At 35.0% G+C, this 26,812-nt stretch overlaps 1 protein-coding gene across 8 annotated transcripts; it reads right to left on the minus strand.

The window, feature by feature from the left end:
- On the minus strand, window positions 1-26,812 carry BCLAF1 (BCL2 associated transcription factor 1). Of its 8 annotated transcripts, none has more exons than XR_004957551.1 (14): window positions 26,687-26,812; window positions 22,873-22,976; window positions 20,228-20,341; window positions 17,964-18,869; window positions 16,071-16,736; window positions 15,737-15,906; window positions 13,356-13,461; window positions 12,167-12,251; window positions 9,524-9,699; window positions 9,228-9,390; window positions 8,234-8,414; window positions 7,019-7,165; window positions 233-445; window positions 1-93 (listed from the first exon to the last, which is right to left on the minus strand). XR_004957551.1 is itself a non-coding variant. In XM_036247860.1 (13 exons), exons 3-13 carry the CDS (start codon window positions 20,329-20,331, stop codon window positions 88-90), a joined length of 2,760 nt encoding a protein of 919 aa, XP_036103753.1. In that variant the 5' UTR covers window positions 20,332-20,341; window positions 22,873-22,976; window positions 26,687-26,812; the 3' UTR covers window positions 1-87. The 8 variants fall into 8 exon arrangements, 5 of the variants coding, with proteins under 5 accessions (XP_036103753.1, XP_036103752.1, XP_036103755.1 ...); XR_004957550.1 differs by having other exon boundaries at window positions 17,964-18,875; XR_004957549.1 differs by lacking the exon at window positions 7,019-7,165 and having other exon boundaries at window positions 9,228-9,279; window positions 9,384-9,390; window positions 17,964-18,875; window positions 26,687-26,805.

Below are 26,812 nucleotides of genomic sequence, written 5' to 3' on the forward strand. Positions count from 1 at the left end.
TTCTTATTTGAAAACAAAAATCAGGTAAAAAAAAAAAAAATGGTGGGTGCAAGTTCTGCTCTCTGTTGCGATCTCACTTCAGATTTACTACTCCTAAAAAGAACGAGAAAATAAAGATTAGCAAAGATGCAGAGTATGAAAATAATCCATAAAAATAATTGTTCCTAATAATTAACTGGCCTCCAAAGCCAAGAAAATCTATTAGAATCACTAACAATGTGCAATTTTCTACCTTTTCTTCTTTGCGTCTGTCCTTCTTTTCTTCACTATTTTCCATGGTCTCTTCTTCATCTTCAACAATCCCGTCCCCTTGGTATTTATCATGAGTCCATTTTGGACTGCTACCTGACTTTTTGAAGTTAAAGCGCCCTCTGCCACGTTGAAAAGTACCACGACCTCTTCCTCTTTTGGCCCAATAATCCACACCATCATCTCTGTCATCATGCTACAGAAAGATTAAAAACAATCATCAACGAAATGTCTTTCTCATAAGGAAAATTATTGTATCCCCAAATTATAAGTCATGGTATGAATTTTCTGAAGATTTGGTATATACGATTGATAATATTCTAAAACACAATAAAACAAGCAATAAATCTCAAAATATTGTCGAAGTAAATAATTACATTTTACTGCTTAGTAACCCAAGCATTGAGAGTTGCCTAATTTTTTGGAGAATCTCAACTGCTAAATTACTGCCAATTTTCAGATTCTTTACTTTTTTCCTTCCCATTATTATTTCAATCTAAGTCCACTTGTTACTAATTATACTGCAGGTAAATGAGATAAAATAGCCAGTATTTTTCCCAAAAAAATTTTCCTTAGTCATAAAGATGTGACAAAGTCATAAAAAGATCATTACAATATTATCAACATTAAATAAAACAGGTGGTATAAATTATACTTAAATATCAAAACATCTTAAAATCCTACTGAGATTTAAAACTAAATCTATGTATATTATACATAAGTCTTCTGGGCTAGATAATCTCACATCCCAAATCTTGATGGCATGGTCCCCTAGAGAACTAACTCAACTTATTTCTTCTTCACCAATCTGAAGTACTGCTATTTTACATTCCAATCCTAATTTTTCGTTAACTGTGTCCAAATAGAGATGTTCCTCAAACTACAAATTATTCCATTAATCAAAACAAAAGTACTTGATTTGTGGACAAGTAGATGAATATTACATCCCAAAATACAAAACAAAGAGCCAAAGTTCTCCTATAATGTAATTTAATAAACTGCTGCCCACCTACACAAATGGGAAATAAGGCAAAATGATACCCATTTTTGAGACAATAGGCATACATGAAAACAATGTTGCATATGAATTATTGGTATTGATCAACTGCCCAAGTCACTAAAACTTTTTTCAAATGTTATGGTGATATGAGCACCTTTTTCCAAAACAATGTGCCTTTGTGGATATTCATGTAATACAGATCACCCTCCTGCATGACTTAAAAAACTCAATTACACATGTAATTAACAGACTATATAAAAGAGCACTTACCAATTTCTAATGTCATTGTAACAAAACAATGAACCATCGCTAGCTAGGTGTACATGACTCCATAAAGAACAAATTCAGCGAACTATCAAAAGTGTAAATTTCAATGTCATAAAGTTTAATTGTAAACTGGAAATAAACTATTTTAAAATAGCGTGCCACTCAAAATAATGTCCATGCAATTACATAACTTTAGGCTCCCTTTTGGTTTCAGTACACCCAACCCAAGAGTTCGTGTATCTTTGTTTGTTGTATTTACACAATATTTCATACATTTATGGGAAGAAGCAAACAGGTTTTACAGTCATGGGTTTGTATCTTACCAGAAACTGTGTGACTTTACTTTCTCATTTTAAAAGAGAGAGCCCTGGCTGGTTTGGCTCAGCTATTAAGAGTGTCAGCCTGCAGACAAAAGGGTGGCGGGTTTGATTCCTCGTCAAGGGCACACACCTGGGTTATGCTGGTTGTCTCGATCATATCAATGTTTCTCTCTCACTATTCCACTCCCTCCCTCCCTTCCACTTTTTCTGACAATCAATTGGTGAGGATTAACCAAAAAAAAAAAGCCAATAAATATTTTTTAAAAAGAGAGAAAGAGAGCCTTGGGGAAACACAGATGATGTGTAAATAATGCTCAGCCCAGTGTGACAAGAAAGGACTCAATAAACTGTGATAATAATGTTTTGCCGGGCCAGTGTGGCTCAGTGGACTGAGCATTCTTCCTTGGACTGAGAGGTCCCAGTTCAGTTCCTGGTTAGGAGATATGCCCCAGTTGCACAGCTCAATCCCCAGTATGCAGGAGGCAGCTGATTGATGTTTCTCTCTCACACTGATGTTTCTCCCTCTCCTTTCCACTCTCTAAATAATCAATAAAATCATTCAAAATAATAATGTTTTAGTGTTTACCAAGGGAAGGCACTGTTCTGAGCACTTTCCATGTATTTACTCATCTAATCCTCGTAACAACCCCATAAAATACTGTTACTAATCCCATTTTAGATATGAAAAAACTGACACAGAGAAACTGAGTAACTTCCCCAGGGCCACAGCAGTAGCCTTTTCCACTACCCCTTTTACCACATCACCCACAGAATGCATTTCCCAGGAATCTTGACAGTAAGTGATTCCCATACAATGTAGCTAAGCATAGAAAACAGAAAAAGCAGTGACAAAGCTTGATATAAGAGTTAAACTAACCAGTACTTTTAAATTTACAATCATCTGAAACTGGGGATCGAGCCAGCAAACCAGGTTTGTGCCCTGATGGGGATTCAAACTGACAACCTCTTGGTGCCACACTGGCTGATCCTAACTCTTAATCCTCAAATACTAACATCTACAATTAATCATACTAAAACTTTTAAAAATTATTTAGTTCACAAATGATAAAGGGCCAAAGAAAGTAGATATGTATAATACACAGCCAAATATATGTTTAAAAAGGAGTCCATTTTACAACCCAAATCCTCTGAATCCCCTTATCTCTTCTCCATAGAATAAAGTTTCAAAGAGTTACATTTATTGCAACTCCAATCTTGAACCTTCCCACCAGGACTTCTCTCTTCCTCAGAATACATCAACTTGCCAGAGAACTTGCCCACTACAGCACTTTTCCACTTGCTCCAATTTCATATACTCGTCCCTCCATAGGATGTCAGGTTCTAAGACTATTATCTCTCCTAGAGTACTTACTATGAAAAATATTACCGTATCTGCATAAATCAGTTTTAAGATGGGGAAATTTCAGAAAAGAATGCAACAAATGTTACCATTACTCAGTACTAGAAGGATGATACTGTGCTTGCAGAACCCAGGCTCTGGAGCCAATACATGGGTTCAAATTCTGACCCCACTTCTACTAGCCATGTAACTTTAACTTTGGTCAAGTTGCTCAATATCTGTACCTCATAGTTTTTCCTATGTAAAAGTAAAATGATGGCCCCACCTCAAAAGGATTTTGTAAGCATGAAATAAATACATGTAAAACACAGAATTGTGCCCAGCATGGTACATATTATCATTATCATTATTACTAAGTATTATGTTTCATTAATATGAAAAATTCTTTCATGCTGGTCAATTATTTTAAAGAATCTAGGGGAATGTCTGTAGTATTCAACCTCATTTCCTCTGAATTATATTTTTATTTGTATTTCTATGCTCAATGCTACCTGTCTGAAAGGTTACAGAAGATGAAAAATCTTTTAAATTTATTTATTTTTTTTATCCTCACCCGAGGACATTTTTCCATTTTTTTTGTTCAAGATAGAGTGGGAGGAAGAGAGAGAGAGAAACATCGACGTGAAAAGGACACATCAAGTAGCTGCCACCCGCACAACCCATCCAAGGCTGGGGACAAACTGCAACCGAGATACGAGCCGTTAGCAGGAACCAAACCCGGGTCTCTCGGGACCGCAGGTCGACGCTCTAACCACTGAGCAAAACGGGCCAAGGTGAAAAATCTTTTAAATTTAAATATCCAAGTAAAAACCAGTTGTCATTTCAATGGCTCATTAAAAAATAAAATAAACCCTGGCTGGTGTGGTTCAGTTGGCTGAGAATCATCCATGCACCAAAAGGTCAATGGTGCGATTCCTGTTTAGGGCACATGCCCAGATTTTGGGTTTAGTCCCCAGTTTGGGTTTGTGCAGGAGGCAACTTATCAATGTTGCTCTCATATCAATGTTTCTCTTTCTCTCTCTCTCTCTCCCCTCTCCTCTCTAAAAATCAATAAAATAACATTTTTAAAAAAAAGGGACCAAAATAATTAACTTTGGGAATTGATATATAAGAAAAAAAATGTATTATCAATTTTACTTCTAGTAAACCTCAGTCTACCAAATGCACATGTATGCTTAATATAGAAATGAAAATTTTAAAATATAACTCAGAACAGCAACATATAAAATGTTACCAGTACTTCTTAAAATAGCACTCTACTTGGTTAGTAAAACTGCTAATTACACGCTAACCTATAAAGATTATGTCCCAATTTAAGGTAAAAATATGATACCAGGTTATGAAATAATGCCACAGAAAAATGAAGGTCTGTCCTAAATTAAATATTTGCACAATATTTAATTTACAAGTTATTTTTTTAAATCTACTAATTTATCTCTCATTTCCCTCTTAACTTTTTGACCTTCCACATTTGATCTGCTCTCTGGCATTTTTACCATCACTCACTCCTCAACCCATCTTTCAAAGGTTGGCTTTTTAATCTCTCTTCTTCTGACTGAGCAATCTTATAATGGCTTTTTAGTTGTGACCTGTAAAATGATGGCTCCTAGATTTTTCTCTCTAGATCTGCATTAGCAACTATCCATTGCACATCTGTACTTGATTTCTCCTGAGCATTTCAAGAACAGAACTTAATCTCCTCAAGCGGGCTTCTTTCCCTTGTATCCCCTATATCTTAAGAGAATTTCTTCTCAGCCCTGGCCGGTTTGGCTCAGCGGTTAGAGTGTCGGCCTGCGGTCCTGAGAGACCCGGGTTCGGTTCCCACTAAGAGAATTTCTTCTCAGTTGCAACACCCAACTACTGGGTCCCTGAATTAGTCCTCATAAATGTTACCTTCTGAACTTTTCTCAAATCTATCCCCTTAGTTCACTCAGTTTCACTCAGATATATCTGTTCTCACAACCCTGATTCTTTTTAACACTGCTTAAAATCCAAACTTACAAAAGTGTTATGGCTTTCCACAACTTAGCTTCTGCTTTTGCTTAATTTTCCCAAATTTACACCAATCATCTTGCCATCTGAGTACTAAAGTTCTGTGCCAGCCATGATGTTTCAGTACTTCTGTTATTCATCTTTTAAGCTCACGATTCAAGCCAAGGTCGTCCTTTACTAAGTTTCTCTTAATCACTCTTTCCTTTGCAGAAAATCCATACTACATATTTAGAATGCTTGTTTCTGGCCCTGGCCTGTTTGGCTCAGCGGTTAGAACATTGGCCCTCGGACTTAAGAGTTATAGGTTCGATTCCCAGTAAAGGGCACATACCTCGGTTGCAGGTTTGATCAGGGTCATGCGGGAGGCAACCAATCCATGTGTCTAAGAGTTATAGGTTCGATTCCCAGTAAAGGGCACATACCTCGGTTGCAGGTTTGATCAGGGTCATGCGGGAGGCAACCAATCCATGTGTCTCTCTCACATCAATAGTTCTCTGACTCTGTCTCCCTTTCCCTCTCTCACTCGATAACTAAAAATCAATGAAAAAATATCCTCCAGTGAGGATTTAAAAAATAATGTAAAATATATGGCGATAGAATGCTTTTTTCTCCATGACTAGTATCTAAGCCAAAAATTGGAATTAAATCACATTTATCCTCCCATCCTTCAGACCTAGCATAAATAGCAGTCTCTTAATACATAAATTCTTTAATCAAAAGATATGTGTCTTTGAAACTATTCTATATTATAACTGAGTAAAATGCCTTTTACTTTCCAGATTGTCAATTCAAACAACTCGAGCATAAATTTCTACTCATAAGAGCATAGGTTGAGCAAACATTATGCACAATGCATTCGCTAAGAATTTAACTTTTTTGGACTCTTGGTCATTAAAGTACCTAAAAAAGAGGCAAATCAGAACTGATTTCTGAAACAATTATATTGCCCATTCTCCAAACAAAATATCAATCAATCTAATTCAGGATACAGCTCTATCCTTTAACTTAGCAGATGTGCCATGGACATTCATTCAGGTTTATTCAAATAATATATTCATGAAAGCCAAATGAAAAGATATTCTGTAAATTTAGTACTATTTTTCTACCTGCTTCGACAAAACAACTAAGTCTTCATAACTAATCTCTGAAACATGACTTCCCTGAGAAGCTATGATAAAAATGAAATACTTCTGGTAATAGTTTCAGTGTTTCCTTAAGTCTGTGTCTATAATGCAGAACAGACCCTTTTCCTCCATGCTGAACTGCAGAAAATTTTCATCACTACCTAGAAAGAATCTTTCAGGACCCACCTCTACTTTTATCCCTTAGAAAACTACTTCAAGAGAAAAGCATTACAAAGAAGTATCAAATTAGTGTATCTAGCAACTTCTCCATAATGTGATTTTTCATCCTCCTTTCACTCCAATGAAAGTTAACAGCCTCCCTAAAATCCTTAATTACATGTAGAATTCTTGTCTTTCATTTAAATAATTGGCTATGATGATAGAGGATAAATCTTAATGAGAAGTTTCTACAAGCGTCACTGTCTTATAGACAGATAAAACATATTAATGTTCTCTGAATGTGGCTATCAAATCAGGTATATTTTTAGATACACTGATCAGCCCATAGGTAATGTCAATAAAGTACAGAAAGGACTAAAGGAACCCACATTTTCAAAACTTCAATCATTTGGGTAATTTTTTAAAAGAGTTCCCACATTATGGTGAAATCTTATCATAGTAGTGGATATCTGTACTCAAATGTATGAACTCAGTATGCTTTTGAAAATTAATGCAAACCAAATAAACACAGATTTCTAACACCCACCAAGAAGTACTTCTTGCTCTTTGGGGTATATTCTGGATCCCATTCCTCTTCCTTCGGTCTCTTTTGAAAAGTAGTATTTGAGTTGTTTGGACCAGTATTTGTCCCAGCAAAAACTCCTCTGGCTCTTCCTCTGCCTCTAATTCGAAACTGATTAACATTAACAAAGTTGTTTAGTAATGCAATCAAAGGTATTTAAGTTACATGCAAACTCTAATTTTACTGCAGTAACAAAAAACATATTCCCTAATTTCCTTCCTAAATCCCAACTCATAGCCACAGAGGATAGAAAGGATGGCCATTTTATATCATAGGCAAAAAACTCTGCCTTCTGAAAGTGAGTATGTTCAGAAATGCACAAAAACTAAGTGTTAGAATATTACACTTTCATGGCCTGAACTAGTATTTTAAAATAATCTAGTTGGTTCTTTTCCCTTTGCTTAGCCAAAAAACTTGTCTAATGCCTTTGAATTATCATAGAAGCTCCAAATGTTCAACTACACCTATCACCATATAAGCAATACTCTTCTGTTTCCCAAATGATCTAATCAATGAACTCTGAAATAACCAAATGAAACTCGATCAAGGTAGGAATCTGAATCTAAAAATTAAAGAGTCAAGAAAAATGCACTACTATGAAGTAATTAATAATTAAAACAAACAATAAAACATGAGGGTAAAATGTATGCTATGTATAATAAAAAGTTATTTCTACTGATACACATATAAACAAGGACTTGAAGAAAACAGGGAAAAATAAAAATGTTGTAATACAGAGATGAACGTATGGATTTTAAAAAATGTTTTTAGCTCTTTCCAAAACTAAGTGATTTAATAAAAATGTATCTCAATCCATAACTTTCCTTAACTCTTGGATCTTTAAGCACTATGTACGGTTATTGATTCCAAAGAAATGTATTTCATATAGATGCTTCTAGGTCTCAAAATGGCATTTCTTTTTTTATTAGGCAAAAACATTTATTACTGTGCATAAAGCAAGCATCATCCAAGCTTCAGCCCATCCTCCCTTCCCCTAAATGGCATTTCTTAATAAAGAAGATACTGCAAATACCATTTCATTTTTCAAGACTAACTCTAAATGCAGGAGTAATGACTCACATAACAAACAATGTCTAAATAATATAATTTAACTTTCCTTATGTAAAGTACTCTAAGGTAAAGGCCTATCAAATGACCAAAGATAATTTTATTACTTACAAAGGTTCCTCGTGGTCGGCTAACTCCTGCAAAGCCTGAGTATTCTTTCAGTTCATGGTGAGTTTTAAATTCTTCTTCTCTTTCCTTCTTACTCTCCTTTTCTTCTCGAGAACTGGGAGAAGAAGGTGATGCTGAAGAGGATGAAGATCGAGAATGATCTTGCTCTCTACTTTTATGTTTACTGCAAAATAAATAAAGAAAACAAAAAAATATGTGCTATCTTTAAAAAAGATGAAGACCCTGTTGAATCTTATAGTAAGAGGGATATTTTTCAAGTCAAAAAACTATCTCCTATTACAATGATGATTATATTACTAATATGATTGGGTGTTAATTTTTGACAGCCTGTTTCCATTCTCCTTCAATATTTGTTTTACATCACTATTTAAAAACATGCTATATGACCTGCCAGTTAAAAACTAGCAGTCTGGAAACTTCAAGTATGAGGTTCAGTTCTTCTATAATTTTAATTTATTTTTGTTATTTTAAGGAAAGAAAAAGAAGAGTAGGGAAAGGTAAGAATGTTTTTAAAGGCCAAGTTTCAAAACGACTGCAGTTTATATACCATAGGTGAGAACAGTTGGTATGGTTTGGGCCATAACTCCGTTATAGAAATAAAAAACATGACATTACAAGAAAAAACACAAGTAAAATCCACCATTTACCTAATGAATACCAAAAATAAAAAATAAAAAACAATTATCTATGATACTTAGTATTCCTAGTATTTATTTGACTCTGTGATGATCAATATTACATGATTCTAGCCACACCCGAAAAGGTCATACCTGCAATAACTCTTACCACTGCTAACAGTATCCATGGAAACATTACTTTGAAAGACTAATACACATTGCTATTTCATAAAAACTAGTCCTTCCTCCCCCCAATCTCTCCCATGTTAAACCACTAGGTATCAGTTTAAAATTCTTGTACTCTGGGTGTTATGAGTTGAAAAAGTGCGGAATCAAGCATAACGAACCAAAGTTCTTACACAAACTGTTTCTAGAAATGCACTGCATTGAAGTCCAACCTCCTGATGTAGCCTGGATAATAGGACACATTAATTTGTCATTTTTTTTTTCAGTGTTAGCTTGCTATTCCAAAGTTTTTGTCCTCATCCACCATAAGCCGAGTAAAAGACAAATACATTTTTGCTGTAAAACAAATAATTTTAATTGTTTAAATTTAAACATTCGATTACACAGTCAAAATTGAAAGCAATTAAGCTCACAATTATTAAAGGCTAATTAGAAGCTAAAACCTAATTCAGATAGTTTTAACAATTACCTGTCTTCTTTGTAAGATTTGTATTCCTTGTAATCTTTTGGAGTTTTTTCCTGCTTTCTTGAACCACTGGATTCCCTGGAGCCCTTGGAATCCCCCCGTTCTTTACTTCTTTCTTTTCTCCGACGATCAATGTCATGCCGAAGATCAGCAGAATCACACCTTAATTTTTTATCTCCCTATAAAAGACAGATATAAAATAAAGTTCAGGGGAGATAAAGAAAAAAAAAAGAGCCAAGTTTTATGCCAGTTTCTAAAGTGACATTTTAGAATTAGAAAAAAAAGAGATCATAAACTACTTCCATACTTAGATTTTGTTTTAAAAAAATGTACTTGATTGTTTTTAAATATTTGTGTACACAAGTACAGTGAGACTGGGGAAGTTTTTAAAATCTAATTACCATGAAAACGTCCTTAGTTTTTGTTCAAAGCAATCCATAAATTTTTGTACAATAAAATGATAAATATTTTTCCACTCAGCAATTGTCATTATCATCCCACATCATCCCAAATAGCATTTTTTAAAAAAACATTTGAACATTGACAAAGGTTATAATCTATAGTTGTGGTATAGCCATCTGCCTATAAAGTTAAGGTATCCTAAAGTAATGGTTCTAATTACTTAAACCTCATTATCATCAAGCTCTTTCCAAAGAATGTGACCAACCCAATGAAAGCTACTTAAAGAATTCTGTAATTTCCATAACATGCAACTGGAATATGATTAATAAAACCAATTGAAGTTGAACAAGGGTAGAAAACAAAGCCAGAAAGACATATTCCCAATCCTGTACTCAGTATCTTGGGCCATACACTGCCCTTTCTCAATTCAGGTATTGCAACAGACATTAGTTTAACTGGGTCACAATTCACCTCCTTCTTGTTCCATTGCTTTTTCAAATACTATATAATTTAGGAAGATGGAAAGAGGAATCTAGGAATGAAGAAAAATTACACATCAGTAAGATGCTAATAATGTGGACATCCTTGCTAGTATTCAACAATAAGTAGTACTGGGAAGTCTAGCTATAATATTCATAAGCATTCATAAACCTGAAAGTATAAATATATCTCCAAATAATATCAACTACTCACCTATTTGCTCCCAGGCTAACCAAGAAAAATCTAATCAAGAGCAAAACCTTCCTATTCACCTAGTTTTACCAAGCCCACAAGTAACACGCTAAGGAGAGTGAAAACAGTTTGTAAACTACAAACTATACGTATATTACACATTAATACACATATATTAATTATTCATTCAGACAGAAAGATAAAAGATGAAAAGCAATGTCATATCTTCTTGTCCATCCATCAGTAATCACTTTTTTTGTCTCCTCCAAATCAAAATCTGTTCTGAGTAACTAGAGAAGCAAAATACTCAGTGTCAGCACAGGATAGACTAAATTGTTGGCAAAACAAAACCAACACTGAATCCAAGACACTGAAAGTAAAAGCCAAAATTAGTATTCACTTCTCAGAATTGGCTTTTCCAAGATCAATGTGTCCTATGCAAAGAAACAATTTTCTTTCTAATCTCTAAATTCCATATCTAGTAATTATATTTAAAAATCTGTACACAACTGTTAATAAAAGCTGCTAGTAATAGAAGTACCTATGTTTCCGTAATAACCCCATTATTCAACAACTCTCCAAAACTGATGTATTCTCATTTTTCTGAGTGGAAAACCAACATCCAAGAAGCTAAATGTTTTCCAAATATCAGAGATAGTATTTAGTGACAGCCAGAATTTCAACAAAGCAGTACTTCCAAGTCACCTAACCTTTTCATTACAAAAGTTGCTCCTTTTCTCCTTTTCCCCCACACTTCTACTAGACTTTTGTGGCCTATCACATGACTGGCCTACCTAGAAAATGTCCATTTCGAATTATCAGAGCCCCCAATGACTGAACTCCATTCTCCCAGAGCCCCACTAACCCAGTTATTATTCACAGGCTCCTCTCTCAAATTTAAAAACATTCACCCGCCCCCATCTCCAAAATCCACAAGTATTCTAATAGTGACATATAGTTTTTGTTCCAAACATTCATTTGTAAATCAGTTCTTAGAATGCTTATTTCTTAGTCCAAAATGCTCAGCAGCATTGGGATTACTTCTGTGAAGATCCAAGAGATACTTATTTAGGCACACACAAATCAAGAAATATTTATTCCAGCTCATCCATTTCACCTCAAAACTTATAAAAGGCCTAAAATAATTTGTGTCATTGCTTATATAATTTTCCTTTGTCTACCCATTGATTCTTTACCTTTTTCTTAGAAGTAATTTTTCTTCCTTTCATTAGCCTTTTAAAAAATTACTCTTAAGGAGCATCTGAGATCTTGCTCTCTAGCATCTGTCAACAGTTTGGTTCAAATAAACTCATAAAAACTCTCACAAAAAAAATAATAATAACTCTTGGTTTAACTTAGACACATGGTAAAGCATCAGCTTCATTTATTCTAGGAAGTTAACTGTGTGTGTGTGTGTGTGTGTGTGTGTGTGTGCGCGCGTGAGTATGTAGTATATTTAAAAGTTAAAAATAGAAAGTATCTCTAAACATTTTGCCTAAACAAACTATGCTTCATACAATACTATTAACAAAATTAAACTGAACATAAAAATATTGTCCCTTCAAAACATACCTTCTGAATTTCTTCTTTAAAAACTCTCTCTTCCCCTGCTAATCGGGTATGCTTCCTCAGGGCACTTGGAGAGATGTCAATTCTCCTTAATGTAAAATAAAGTTTATTTGTAGTCACATTACCTTAATGGTTCCCAAAAACCCTCAGAATTTTTCATTTTTGTAAAAAAAAATACTAGACAGTTATTTCTCTCCCAATTGACTAATTTAGTATAGTAAAATTATTAATCTAATTACTAACAGACAATTAAAAAATAAACTATTTCTGTTAAAAAATGAATTAAAATGGTTCGACCAGGTTATTTTTATATATATAAATGAAGCCTGACCTTTTAAATCATCAAACTTATTTTAATCATCAAAAAGGAAAAATCTGTTTTGATTAAATATTATCTAAAGTGTCCATCATCATACAATTACAAAACAAACATAATATCCTCAATGAAAACACAAATAGGGGGTCATTTAAACCTAAGTGTCCCCAATATTTTTAAATATTCAGTGGATCTTTAGTTTTATTCTGCATCTCTCCTTGCCTTAAGCTAATGTCAGTTGCAACCTGCCAGTGTTTCTTCAGCAGTCACCACCAAAACCACACCTACTATGTAACAATGAGCACTAAGTTATATACTTTATAATAAATAACATTAATTGTCACCACCACCCTGAAAAATAGGCATTGTTATTCTTATTTTGTAGATAGAAAAAAACTAATGTTCAGAGATTAAATAACTTGTTCATCACAATGCAATGAAGTGAAAGAGCCAGGATTTGAACATACTTACACTTGTCTGACTTCAACTTGCAGGCTTCTTCCAAGAAAAACAGTTTTCTACCTCTCTACCAAGCATTTTTATTTTACAAACTTATTGGAATTAAACTCAAGGGTTATTACTCTAGGTATCCAACCTCCTCCCAAAATAACAAATGCAGTAACTTTTTCAATTCCATATTGGGGGGAGTGACAAAAGAGTATTTTAAATTCTAATGAGTTTAAACTCAAAATTAAGAATAAACAATAAATTACAAACTTTTCAAGACTAGAAATATATTTATTCAAGGCATATATCAGGAATAAAACCAAAGTTCATATGTATCATGATGATAGCCTAATTCCAAAATAATCTTGTTTTCACAGTATCTGCCTATCAAAATAGCATTTTTATATGCCCACTCAATAGTACACATACCTGTGTATCTCAGGGCTCTTTTGCCGAGTACTATGTTCTTCAGTGGCTTTCTGATAGGAAGTGAACCTCTCGTTTAGGGTCATCGCAGGTGATTTGAAGTATTGCTCTGTTGATTTAGGAGAAAGACTGCCCAATTAGTTATCTTTAAGAGGGATATTCATTTGTGACAGAAGGGCAAGTAGCAGGTGAAAATAAAATAAAAATACTCAAGAAACCTAGCAGAAGGGAACCAAGTGTTACAGAGAGCTCCTCCTACCCTGTCCCTTTTTATAACTCTTACACCTCAACAGGAAACTGATACAAAGTTCCTCCAGGTCCCTGTCAACACTACATTTAATCCAAAAACAATAAATAGATTGAACTGAGTCTCTAATTCCATTTCAATAATGCACTACTTCCTCAAACAGAAAAACAGTATGTGAATGAATTTCCCTTATACCTTGCCAATATGAACAAATGAAGCTGCTTCAAGTAATCATTTGCAGAAAACAAAAATACTGAAATAACTTCATAGCTGGTTTTAGTAAACTAATAAAATTGTTTCATCAAGAACTATACTGGCAACAAAAAATAGACTTAAGAAAAAATTTAATACTGTTATTTCAATTAGAAAATATTTTTCAATTAACATTCATCAATTACTCCAAAAATCTGGCATCTTGGCAAACCTGACAGCACATTTGATATTAATGCCTTGTCTTTCAACAATTTTTAAATTAGTGATATCAATACTGATCTTTTAACTAGTTCAAGATATGCTGTAAATGTAAAATACAAAGACGTATAAAGTCATGAAATGTTACATTATGAAGCAAGCTATCTGCTTAACAGGTCAACATACATCTGTTTCAACTTACCGCCCAATATCCAGCACATGTCTCATAACCAATTAAAACTTGAAACGGCCACTACAAGGGTAGTGCCTCAATCATAATTCCATGAAACCCAGGAATTTGAGCTAGCAACTCAGTTTTTATGCCATTTTTGCCAGGAAGACAGAAGATTCAACTTTGCCTGTATCTTTCAACAGCTATTTTACTTTGAAACATGGATTTTGCCATTTCAAAACATATTCCAGGACCTAGTTACAATGAAAAAGAAAACATCACTGGGCATTTTCAGCTCTAGATTAAGTAAGAGCTGTTCAGATCGGTTGCATAATACCAATAATAAAACATAACTACAGTTCTTTTAAAAAAAAAAAAAAAAAAAGGAAGAAAAAGCAAAAAGAAAAAGCAAAAATTTTATCAAAACCTGATCTCAAAATTCAGCAATAAACTGTAAAATGTGGAGACAGGTCAAAAAAAGGTGAAAAAAGAAAAACGTTAATGTTCCCTATTTTATGTACCACAATAATATGGTCATAAACTGGTTCACAAAACTAATTAAAGCCAAATAACAAAATCTTTTGTCACCATGTTTAAGATTACAGTAAAAAAAAATAGAAATTCATTAATTATTCAGTTTTGAAATACCAAGTGCATAAAGAATTGCTAGTGGTAAGTTTCAGCTATTGCAATGAGTTGTTCTCATGTCAAAAGACAAACTTTTTTTAAGAAATGGCTTAAGACCAACAGACATGGAGATTCCTAATAACCTATTACATAGTATGCTGCCTTCTAAACACAAAAACAAAAAAACAAAACTTAACCTAATTGCCCAAAAAGTCATACCCTAAACACCTTTGAAAATAATTAGTAATTCTGAAACTAGAATTACATACTGGTAAAAACAGCACATCAGAATTTCAGTTGAAATGAACACCTTTATCATCTTTAGTACCTAAAGAAATCTCATCATTATTATCCTAGTTAGTCATTATTCATGTAATCACTACTAATCTACTTTTAAATTTCTTGAACTTGTTTCCCGTTTAAAAATCCTAATAATTTTTTCTAGCTTATTTATCATGTAAAAAAGTTAAGTATTAAAAGAATTTAAGTAACACAAAAACAAGATAGTAAATTAATATTGTTTTCCACTGGTTTCAGGTTTTAAGCTGAAAAAATTTCTTAATAAATGATATTCAGTAACAATGCTACTTGACTTTGTTATAAATGTACGTCATGAGTACAATGTAAGTCATACATCTGCAGGTAATGGAAGATATTCTATAAGCACTTCAAATACAGTATAATGGCACATTTCAAAAACTTTTAGCATTAAATAAATCTGCATCATGTTTTATCATGATGTAAATTTTTAGGATTTTAACTCAACATTTCAATCACTTTTTATTAAATATCTTCGTAATAGCAAGACATATCTCTTTTCATGAAACACTTTTTTCTCCCAATTTTTAATGGCGTCTGTAATATTTGCTATCCCTGCCCATTTTATTTTATTTGCAGGAGAAATTCAATTCACAATACTAAACATACCTTTAACATGATGAACCAAGGACACAATGTGCTGAATAAATGACTCTGAAGTGCTTTTGCTGGCCTGTGGCAACTTAATGTGGTCAAAGATGGATCGGAATTCTTGCTCCTTCTTGACAGAATGGACAAGTGTACTAGCAAGTAGCCTGTCTTTAGTCAAGGAAGCAGGTCTGGAACATATCGGTACAAACACACAGATACAAACAAAATATACCATTGGTTTGAATATAAATATGAGAAATACATTCAGAAAATAAAATGATTAACTGGAATATTAACTAACCACCCACATTTTAAAAGCCATTTAATTTACCGGGCATTAATGTGGAATTACCTGTTAGAATCATCAAGAGGAACAGGGGCCATTTTGAGTTTGACTTCAGGACGATGAGAATCACTGGCTATCATTTTGATTCTAAGTGGGCTCTCCTCTCTGAAGGTAGACTTTTCTCGTGCATCCAGATTCTTGTGTAGAGGGGGACTGTAATCAAAGAGGTCTTTGAGCTTTTCAGACTTTACCTGCTCAGGTGACTGAGTTTCTTTCTTTACTGTTATTCTCTCAGAATTTTTGTCGTCTTCCTTGTGCTTATCTTTTGTAGTGCTAGGCCTTTCCACTACATATCCAGTCTCTTTAAGTTTGTAATTTTTTTCTTCTCTAAATCCATCACTTTCTCTATTGCCTTTCAGTGAAACTTTGGACTTGTACTTGGTTCCTTCCTCCTCAGTATTCCGGTGAGATGTAGTAGCAAAATTTTTACCCTGATCTGCAAGGACTGACTTCCTGAACTGTCTATAATCCTCTGTCTCCTCAGTGTCATCCCCTTCTGAATCATTAAACTTTTGTTTTCCAGACTCTTTATCACTGAAATAATCTAGAGCTTCCTGATCTTCCCATTCTCCCTCTGCCCTCCCTTTCTCTGATCCTTTCTCCTTTGCAGCCTCTTTATCCCTGGTATTACCCCTATCAAGCAGGAATACTCTAGACTCTTCATCTGTGAACCTGTGAATAAGCAAAGAAGAGGATGGTAACTCTGGATTGCATTCACTGTGGGTAACTTGCATACTTAAATGTGCTGCCCTATACCACAGGACCAGTAATAAGAGAAAGAAAAAAAAACCTACTGAAAGTGTTTTCAGACTCCACTCTTAAAACATTAAAGGCATCCACATAGCACTTACATACTGAGTTTTTAAATAAATGTAAGACTTCCTGAAGTTTAAAAAGCAAAGCCATTCTTAAAAATCTATTCTATTTAATCATAGCCCACAATTCTACACTAACAAATCCAAATTTCCAGAGATCCTATAACAAACAACACAGCTTAAGTTTAATTTCTGAGTCTAAGAACACTAGCAAACAATATATTTATCTCTTAGTAATCTACTTATGATGATTGTACACAAAACGTCAGGTTATATTTCATTTACCTATCCACTAATATAAAAAAAAAAGTTCACAGAAGGACTTTAACGCAGTTGATAATATTACTCTATCTGAATCATAAAATAGTTCACATATACTTTGCTGTAGAAAGTGATTATTTCTAGCAATACTAAGTAAAAACTATTTATCAATTTCAAGAAATTCCAGATTGTATAGCACTGCATACCATAAATGGCATGCTTTCTCTATTTCCTTACTTTTAAGTTGATCACACTACATTAACAGTTTTCAGAATGTTCTTTAGCAACACTTGAAATTAGAATTTAAACCAAGTATCTGTTTAAAATATCACTAGAGTCAGTAAGAAATACCATTATCTTTTCTGTGGTCAGGCAGATTTATTAAAAATTGGCAGCTGGACTGTTTATAATACTACACAAGAACGTGAAATAGAACTGCATTATTTATGTAGGTCACATTATAACATTGAAGAAAACAAAATAAGCTTTCAATGCTCTTACAAAATTAATCTCTAAAAATTTGGTTTTTATATGTTAGTTATCAGTTATGCTTTATGCTACTCAATTTTTGTTTACATTCTTAATTCTGAACTTACTGAAAATTGATAAAATTTAAAAAAGGAATATAAATTAGCTTCAATTAAAACACTTAACTTTCAAAGTTAGAGTTGTGAGTAAAAACTATTTAGAATTAACTTACAAAGAAAGTCATGAGTGAAAATAACTAAATATACATCACAAAGCAATTTTAAAGTCTTATAAATCCAAGTAGAATTAAAGAACTATTAATATTTTAATCTAAATTCTCTACTTTAGTTCCTACCTTTTCAAGAATTTTCCTGTCTTCGCAGTTTCCTGATCTCCACCATCAGGATAAAATGAGGAACGTCCCCTAGCCTCATCTCTTGGAGCATTCTGTGGTGTGATTGTCTTTGCAGGGCTTCTTCGTGAAGGGATGTGATGAATCGGACTATTCTGAGAAGGACTATATCGACTAGATCCGTTTCCAACAGAACCAGAACCAGACCTTTCAGGACTATGCTGAATGGAATGTGAATGCTGAGAAGGGGTGTTTTTTGCAGAGTGGACTGTACTGAGCATGGGCGCATCAGAGCAAGATGAACTCTGACTAGGTGGTGTAGCAATTGGTGAAGGACTATGGGGTGATCTGGGACTATTATCATAAGCTGAAAGGCCAGGCCAAATATCACCAGATGTGGCTGATGATTTATTAAATTCATCAATAGATTCAGATGGGTCATGTTCAAATGTATCTTTCGGTTCCTCCTGTGATTTATTTTTCAAAGGACTCTCTTCTTGGGGTTCCCCTTCAGATTTTTTGGTTTGTTTTTCCTGAGACCCTCGTCTTTTAGAGACAGGAGATTTGCTATACGGGGATGAAGAACGAGAAGAGGATGATCTTGGAGACCTAGAGGATCTATATGACCGGCGAGATCTGCTTCGGGATCTTTGAGAAGAAACGGATCTTCTTTTTGGACTCCTGGAACGTGAACGACCTCGTCTAGGACTCCTAGAGTGTCTTCTGTTCCAGACAGGTCTATAGCCACCTCGATGATATCTACCTCCTCCACCTTGATAATACCCTCTTCCCCTTCCTCTGTACCCATAAGGTCGTCTCATTCCTCTATTATTTCTGTAATCTCGCCGATAATCTCTGGAATAAATACGATCTCTACTACGAGATCTTGAATACGTCCTGGAACGAGACCTAGAACTAAAAATGAAATAAATATCAATGCAATAAAAACGAACTATTCCATCCTATCACTCTAAATACTCCTGGTTCAATATAACACATAAATCATTTGTCAAACCTAAAAATGTACACTTAACCTCATATACATAAAAGTTTACTGTTTTCAATGAAGAAAGTCTCATTTCTAAGTTAAATATTGAGAGAATAAATTAAAGGCTTTAGCAATTAAGGCATAAAAAACAAGGAGGGAAAAAGGCCTATACTAACAATAGTGTATTTCTTCAAGCACTTAAAGAAATAGTATAGCCCCGCTGGTGTGGCTCAGTGAATGAGCACTGACCAATGCACCAAGAGGTTGCAGGTTCGATGCCTAGTCAGGGCACTATCCCCAGAGAGGGGCGTGCAGGAGGCGGCCAATCGATGTTCTCTCTCATTGATGTTTCTATCTCTCTTCCCCTCTCCCTCTCTCTCTAAAATCAATCAAGAAAAAAAAAATGTTAAGAAAAAAAAAAAGGGAGAGATTGTACAGGCCAGCCAGTGTGGCTCTCTGGTTGAGCATCAATCCATGCACCAAGAGGTCGTCGGTTCAATTCCTGGTCAGGGCACATACATGCCCAGGTTAGGGGCCCAATCTCCGGTGGGGGGCATGCAGGAGGCAGCCAATTGATGTTCTCTCTCTCTCTCAATGTTTATCTCTCTCTCGCTCCCTCTCTTAAAAAAACAAAAAATAAAATAAAAACACCAATAAAAACCTATTAAAAAATTTTTTTAATGGCGTTAAGAGGATACTCATCAGTGAAATACTATTGGTCAAATGCATACATAGTATAAATTTAGGCTTAGAAAAATTAATACCGAAAAAAAAACCAAAAACTAGTATTAATTCTTACTGAGATTATGGTCACTTTTATTTTCAACTTATGGTTTTTTATTTTCTACGCTATGTATTACTATTTAAAGAAAGACAACTGAAGTTAATTTTTAATAAAAGAATAAACTTGTGGAGACCTTGAGTCAGAAACAGTAAGAAACTATGAAATAATATGTAGATTTTTCTGCCAAAAAATTGTTACCTTATCTAATTCATCTCTTAACATATAAATATAAGAAATCTACCATATAGTGCACAGTACAGTAAGAATCTGAGATACAGAATCAGACTAGCTGGATTCTAATCTAAGCTCTGCCGTTTACTAGCTTACAACTTGCACAATTCTCAATTTCTCGAACTATAAGATGAGGAAAACAACAAGTCAATTTGACAAGGTTCTTTGAGAATAGATTAATGAATTTATCACTATTATTGTAAACACTCCATAAATATTAGCTGATTATCACTATTAAAAACTTTAAAAAGCACAGTAATTCACCTGTATCTCTTCTTTCTAGAGTGTGACCTTGATCTTGATCGAGAACTAGACTGCGATCTAGACTTTGATCTTGACGAATGTGATCTAGAATTGGAGCGACCCATTTCTTTTCTCCTAGTAAAATGAGAGACCAAAGAAGGTTAAAATTCATAATACAACTGAAAAGTTTTACATTATTTAACTCATTTTCAGATACAAATTAAATTTTATAAGATATAAGTTTCTCAAGAAATATTACTCATCGTTTTCAAATGTGTACCAAGCCAATTATTCCTAACTAAAAATGTATTTTCACTTGCATGAAAGGTATTGTATATTTTGAAGACATAACAGAAAATTTCTATGGGCTGCCCCCACCTATATGCCTCAATCCAAAAAGGCAGCAGCTGCAGAAGTCAGAAACAGCATCTAACTGCAGCACTATATATCAAACTACAGCACTATGTTAGATGTTATTCCATGCCCAATACAAATGCCTACCTCTCCCGTAAAAAAGATAGTTATCAGAGTATTACAGATTAGGAACCCAAGACAAAGAAACAGTGGCACAATACTAAAGAGGTATAAAACCTACCAGACTGTCATCACAATGTTTTATGGCCTTGTTTTAGTGGACTAAATTGACCAGTTCATGTATACAATACTGTCTGGAATGGTGGACAGCCTCCTAGTAGAATAAAGGCTATTAAATCTCTGAACAGCTGGAGTCATGGTTCTACTCTGAAATATCATGACTGCAGAATAAAAATGGACTTATGTGACAATGCCTAGTCTACCCTGTAGGCTTCTGGTAAGATGAAAAAGAAAAAAAGATAAGAAGCTAGAGAGAAATGCTACAAGAGATTGGAGCTCCAAGAAAGAGAGAATTGCCCCGGCCCTGAGCAGTGGTTAGTGTCAGCCCTCAGACCAAACAGTCGCAGGTTCTATTCTGGTCAAGGGAGCACGTACTGCAGTTGCAGTTTAGTCCCGGCCCTGGTTGGGGCCCTGTGGGAGGCAACCAGTCGATGCGTGTCTCTCTCACATCAATGTTTTTCTCTCTCTTTCTCTCTACCCTTCCCTCCCACTTTATCTGAAGATAAATGGAAAAATATCCTCAGGTGAGGATTAAAAAGAAAAAGAAAGAGAATTGGGTAACAGAATTGGTCATCAGTATTCTAACTTTTCTAAACACTTTTTAGTGTCTAATGTAATTAGTATCTAATTAGACCTCAGAAATCTAACACTATTAACTAATTTATAAGATCTACTCTTCACAAAATTTTATTTACATCTGTATCTTCCAAGTTTATTTGTTATAATTTCCAAATTTCCACTAACTTATTACTCAAAATTAATTATTTCTATAAAAGTGACTCACTAAACTTCTAACAGCTTGCAATTACCATATATTTAAACCATTTCTCAAACAAAATATTGTTGAAGGCATTTATTTTACCTACCTTGACTTGGCTCAGTATTATGAAATAGTATTTACAAGTACTAAGATGAGATGAATTATAGAAGGTCGTGATAATGCCTGCATACTTCCTCATAAAAAAAATAAATGACAGCCCTGGCCAGTCTTGCTCAGTGGTTAGAGCACCAGCCTCAGACCTAAGGGTCTCAGGTTCGATTCCTGGTCAAGGGCACATACCTGGGTTGCAGTTTCAATCCCCAGGCCCCTGCTTAAAGTGCTTGTGGGAGGCAATCAATTGATGTCTCTCTCTCATATCAATGTTTTTCTCTCTTTCTCTCTCTCCCCTTCCTCCCTCTCTCCCTTCCACTCTAAAAATTAATGGAAAAAATATCCTCAGGTGAGGATTAACAACAACAAAAAATATAAATGACAAATTCAAGGTTTCTGATAAATATTTATTTCAAAACGAAACATAACTATCCTCAAATAGACAAATACCAGCTTTCCCTTCTCTCACTCTTTATTCTAAGTAAGAAATACATAAAGACAATATGCTCCTCAGAACTGTAGTGAGGACTACATGAGTTGACACATTCAACACATGAAAAGATTTAGCACATAATAAGCAATCAAATTTAATTACATCAGCACCAATGTAAAGGGAAAAAAGCTAAGTTATGGAACTCCTCTTGTATGCATAAGGGAAGATCAGTTAAACAAGCAGGATTATTTTGTCTTGCTTTACTTTTAAATAGCTTTGTGCATACTAAGTTTTTAAATAGATGTGTTTATAGAAATAGAAGCAATCTGGCCGGTGTGGCTCAGTGGTTGAGCATCAACCCATGCACCAAGAGGTTGCCAGTTTGATCAAGGGTCAGAACACATGCCCAGGTTATGGACCCAATCCCCAGTGGGAGGCATGCAGGAGGCAGCCAATCTATGTTCTCTCTCACTGATGTTTCTACCTCTCCCTCTCACTTCCTCTCTAGCTAAAATCAATAAATAAATAAATAAATTTTTTTAATCTATAGAAATAGAAGCAGACACACAACTTAGAAGCGGGAGAGATAAAGAGAATCTTTTTCCTAAAACTAACTTCTAAAATCTGGCTTACTTCATAGAAGCCACCAAAACAAAAACAAAAAGAGCTTCAGACCACATCACTTTTAATCATTCAGTTTGAATCATGATTTGAGCAGTCAGGTTTTCTTAAGCCAAAATGAAAACTAGAAAAATGAGTGCTCTATACCTTGGGGTTTTTTGCAGGATCAAGCAGCCAAGTGAAGTCTTTGAAATACTGTGAAATTCTTCCTGAAGAGAATGTTCTGAGATAGTAAACTCAAATTCAAATTCCTGGCAAAAATAAAAAATATGTTTGATTTATGGTAAATTAAATACACACTGCTTACAATGCCTTATACTCAGCATTGCAATAAACTGAGTATAAAGGCACTAATGACTTCAGAGAAGGGGAAACTGACCTAGGAAATAAACTTTTAACCGTTAAGAGCTTAAAGAACTTAACTTTTTTGTTTTAATCAAAATTCAACACTGTATCATGAAACTGAGAGCAATACTTTTCAATTTACTTGAATTCTAATCTTAGCAATGTGAGCTTTACTAAACATAAGCTATGCTGACATTCTATGAGAAAATTCCAAAATGGCTAACACAATGCCATCTAGTCATATATATGTAGCTATATTCTTAATGCTATAGTTTATAACTTATCTAAAATATGAGTTTATTTTAATGTTTTGCTACTTATTGCTCTCTCTTGGCCAATTTCTTTCAAATAATTTAGTGTCATCTGAACCTGATTTTTTACAATTCATACAACAGCCATCACAGTAACTCTAAGATTTGTGCCTAAAAGCATTTTAATACATGTACAGCAGACAGTCCATTAAAGAAACATCCAGTAAATTAAACAATTATCTATTAAAAGTCAATATTCTTCCTAAACTAATTTACTATTTTCAAATAAATTTAAATTTTGCACAAAATATTAAGCAGTTATCAATACTAAAAAGGTTATCCTTGTGAATAACATTCAGTGATTATCAATTTCATGCAAAGAACAGTTAAAAAACACTAGAGAATCAAACACTAAACCAAGGAATGCCGGAAAAATATATGCCAACACTCAAGGAATTCATAAACCGGCTTAAATTTTTTAAAAAAATACACATTAAAATGAGTATCTGTGAACCTTACCAAGAAACTGATGCAATAAAAAAAATTCAGTAAAATTAGAAATACATAGTAGAAAAAATGATAAGATTAAACTGGTGAACCAAGAACAACATTCCCTAAATACCCACGCCCCTACTGCCAGGGGAGATTAAGAGAGTTGAGGTTCAAGCTAGGAAGGAGGAATAGAAACCTAGTGATTGAGGGAAACACACTCAAGTAACGTAGCAAAATTAAAAGGCCAGGTTCAGAAACAAAGGATTTCTAAAATGCATGAATATTTATAGCTTTAAAAATATTAACTCCCTAAGTGGGCAGAGAAAAACTAATCTTCTAAACTGGTGTGTTATGAGACTTTATTCTGACCTAGAAGTCCAATACTACTGAGATTCACTGGAAGTGATACAAGGTTCATTTTAGTTAACAAATCTAAAGGGTTCATTTTAATTTCTATATATCCAGACAGAACCAACTGCCAAATCTCTCTACTGTCATGATTTTTTGAAGTTTCAAGAAAATATACACTACAAATAGCAAAGTGAGGGAGAGGGACTGTAGGCTGTTAGACTAGTCTTGCACACAATCTATAAATATATTCAAGTACCCGTACTAAGAACTCAATGAGCATATGTAAAACGACACAATATATTTAATACATAATATTCACTATAAAATATAAGTAACATTTTATATTAACAATATCCAACACAGTCAATACAAAGACTATAATCAACTCAGCTAATTTTTGTTAAATGCAAGTCTATGTACAAAGCACTGTGCTAGGTATTATGAAGACATGACTATGTAAGATATCCCTGCCCTCCAAAAACCAATGAGAAGGAAAAAAATCATAGCAAACTCACTAAGATATTTAGATACCTTGTGTGCCAAAAACTGTGCTGACATTAAAATCAACCAACTCATTTAATCCTCATAATCTCAAGAGATATACACTTCATCATTCAAAAGAGAACTCCAAGCTTCAGAATTCCTCTGAATTTATAAAGTGCCTATTACATACTAGGCCTTATTATTCTAGGGTTAGAAATAGAGCATTTTTAATGAGACATGTTGGACATTTTGATTTCCTTTTCACTTTTTTATCATTGTAAATTACACAGAATTCAGCTAGTGTTCAACTAATGATTTTGAATAGTTTCTCTAAATCCCCAATCCAAAACTGTACGCACATCTAGAAAGCTTTCTCCATTTATACACGTCTTCTCATCACACATCTACTACAACTAGCTACCCAAATAAGTTAGTCAAATTCAACCAGAACTGAGCCTATCAACTGATAAGTTTTTGTCTCCGAGTCCTAAAATACTGTTCTTCCAAATAAAGAATCAGCTCTAGCTAAATCTCCTTTGCCACCATTTTAATATCTAAAGTAAGGGAAATTCCAGTGTTTACCACAATGTAACAGTGCAAGCATGATATCCTTAAAACAAGATGCTACAAGCCATCTGTAGACAGACTTTAAATTGGTTCACCGTAAGTTGTTTTACACACAATCCTTCCACTCAAGTTTATTTATCCTGAATAGGCTAAGAACACATAAAAACGGAAATAAACCTTGTAGAGGTTTTTCCTATGGAAAAGCTCTTGTCTAAACAATAGTCCAACCATTCCAACTAGACTCCAACTGGAAAGAGGGATAAGGGATTGTTTTGCTTTTTAATTCTCCCAAAAAGTTAAAAGGCGCTGCTGCAGAAAGATGTCTGAAGTACCTAATCTCTTTACATCAGTTTTGGTCATATTTGCCTTCAACTTTGGTCTTAATTTTTTTCCATATTAAAGCGCTTTAAAACAGTTTGATGTATAAAAATAATTCAGTACTGCTGCTTGATTCTGATGACATAAATCATAAAAGTTAATAAAGCCAACTGCTGGACTATAATTTAAATGGGGGCAAAATAAAAAAAAAAAAAAACGTAACTCACCGCTGCCACTCATTTACCCCACCAACTACCAATCATGGCTGCAACATTTCTAACATTATAAAATGGGCTGAATCACGTGATGAAAAGACGTGGTTCCGCTTGTACTGCTGGAGAACTCAACTGCCCTTTCGTCCCAGGAGCCTTCGGACCAAGGCCCACTCGCTCCCATGAAAGGCACCAGTAACTAGGCACCAACTCCTAGAGTCAACAGTGCACCGTTCCTCCAAAACAGAGTGGGTTGCTAAGAGCACCTGAGAAGATGAACCCCGGAAAAAAATTTCCCCGCAACACCAAGGTTCCGAGGGACAGAACAGCATCCTACACTGAGAAGAACGAGGCGTAAGCCGACGGGCAGCGTGAAGCTAGGGGGAAAAGAAGGGTTTAAAAGAGACGCGAAAGGGGGTCATCTACTCAGTGCACTTTGTTACAGATCATAATTATTTTACCAAAGGCCCAGAAGAAAGGTGGCGACCCCAGTCAATGACGAGAACCCAAGTTGCACCTCAGGCGGCCTCGAGAGCCATAGGCGTGGAAGCGAGAAAGAAGGAAGCGCGCGTGCGCAGGCCAAGCGCTCCGTCGGGCGCGCGCTGGGGTCTGGGCCCAGGAAATGGGGGAAGGGTTGAAGAGAATGATATGCGCACGCGCACGGGAAGGCCGCGCGGTCTCCGGGTCTCGACCAGGTTCTCAGCAAGGCGCGCGCATGCCGTTCTCGCTGCTCACCCCCCCACCCCGCCTTTTGGCCCGTAGTGCCTCGAAAACCAGAGGGAAACTGACGGAGAAAAGCATAAATAACGACACAACGTCTCCTGGGTTCTTCTGCCGCGGCCAACCCGCCACCACCCACAAAAGACTCAACAATATTCCTTCGTCCTCGGTACTCACTTCCCTTGAGTAAATTCACCACCCTGAACGCAGTCTGAGGCCTACCTGACACGCCGAAACACGGTTCCCAGGACTTATCTTCGTCGTAACTATACAGCGGCCATTTCCCGACCCAAGAACGAGAGAAAAACCATAGAGCTCCCTCCGACGCACTAGCTCGTTTCCGTCACT

Source organism: Molossus molossus, unplaced genomic scaffold (genome assembly GCF_014108415.1).
Source record: "Molossus molossus isolate mMolMol1 unplaced genomic scaffold, mMolMol1.p scaffold_m16_p_8, whole genome shotgun sequence".
Taxonomy (NCBI): Eukaryota; Metazoa; Chordata; class Mammalia; order Chiroptera; family Molossidae; genus Molossus; species Molossus molossus.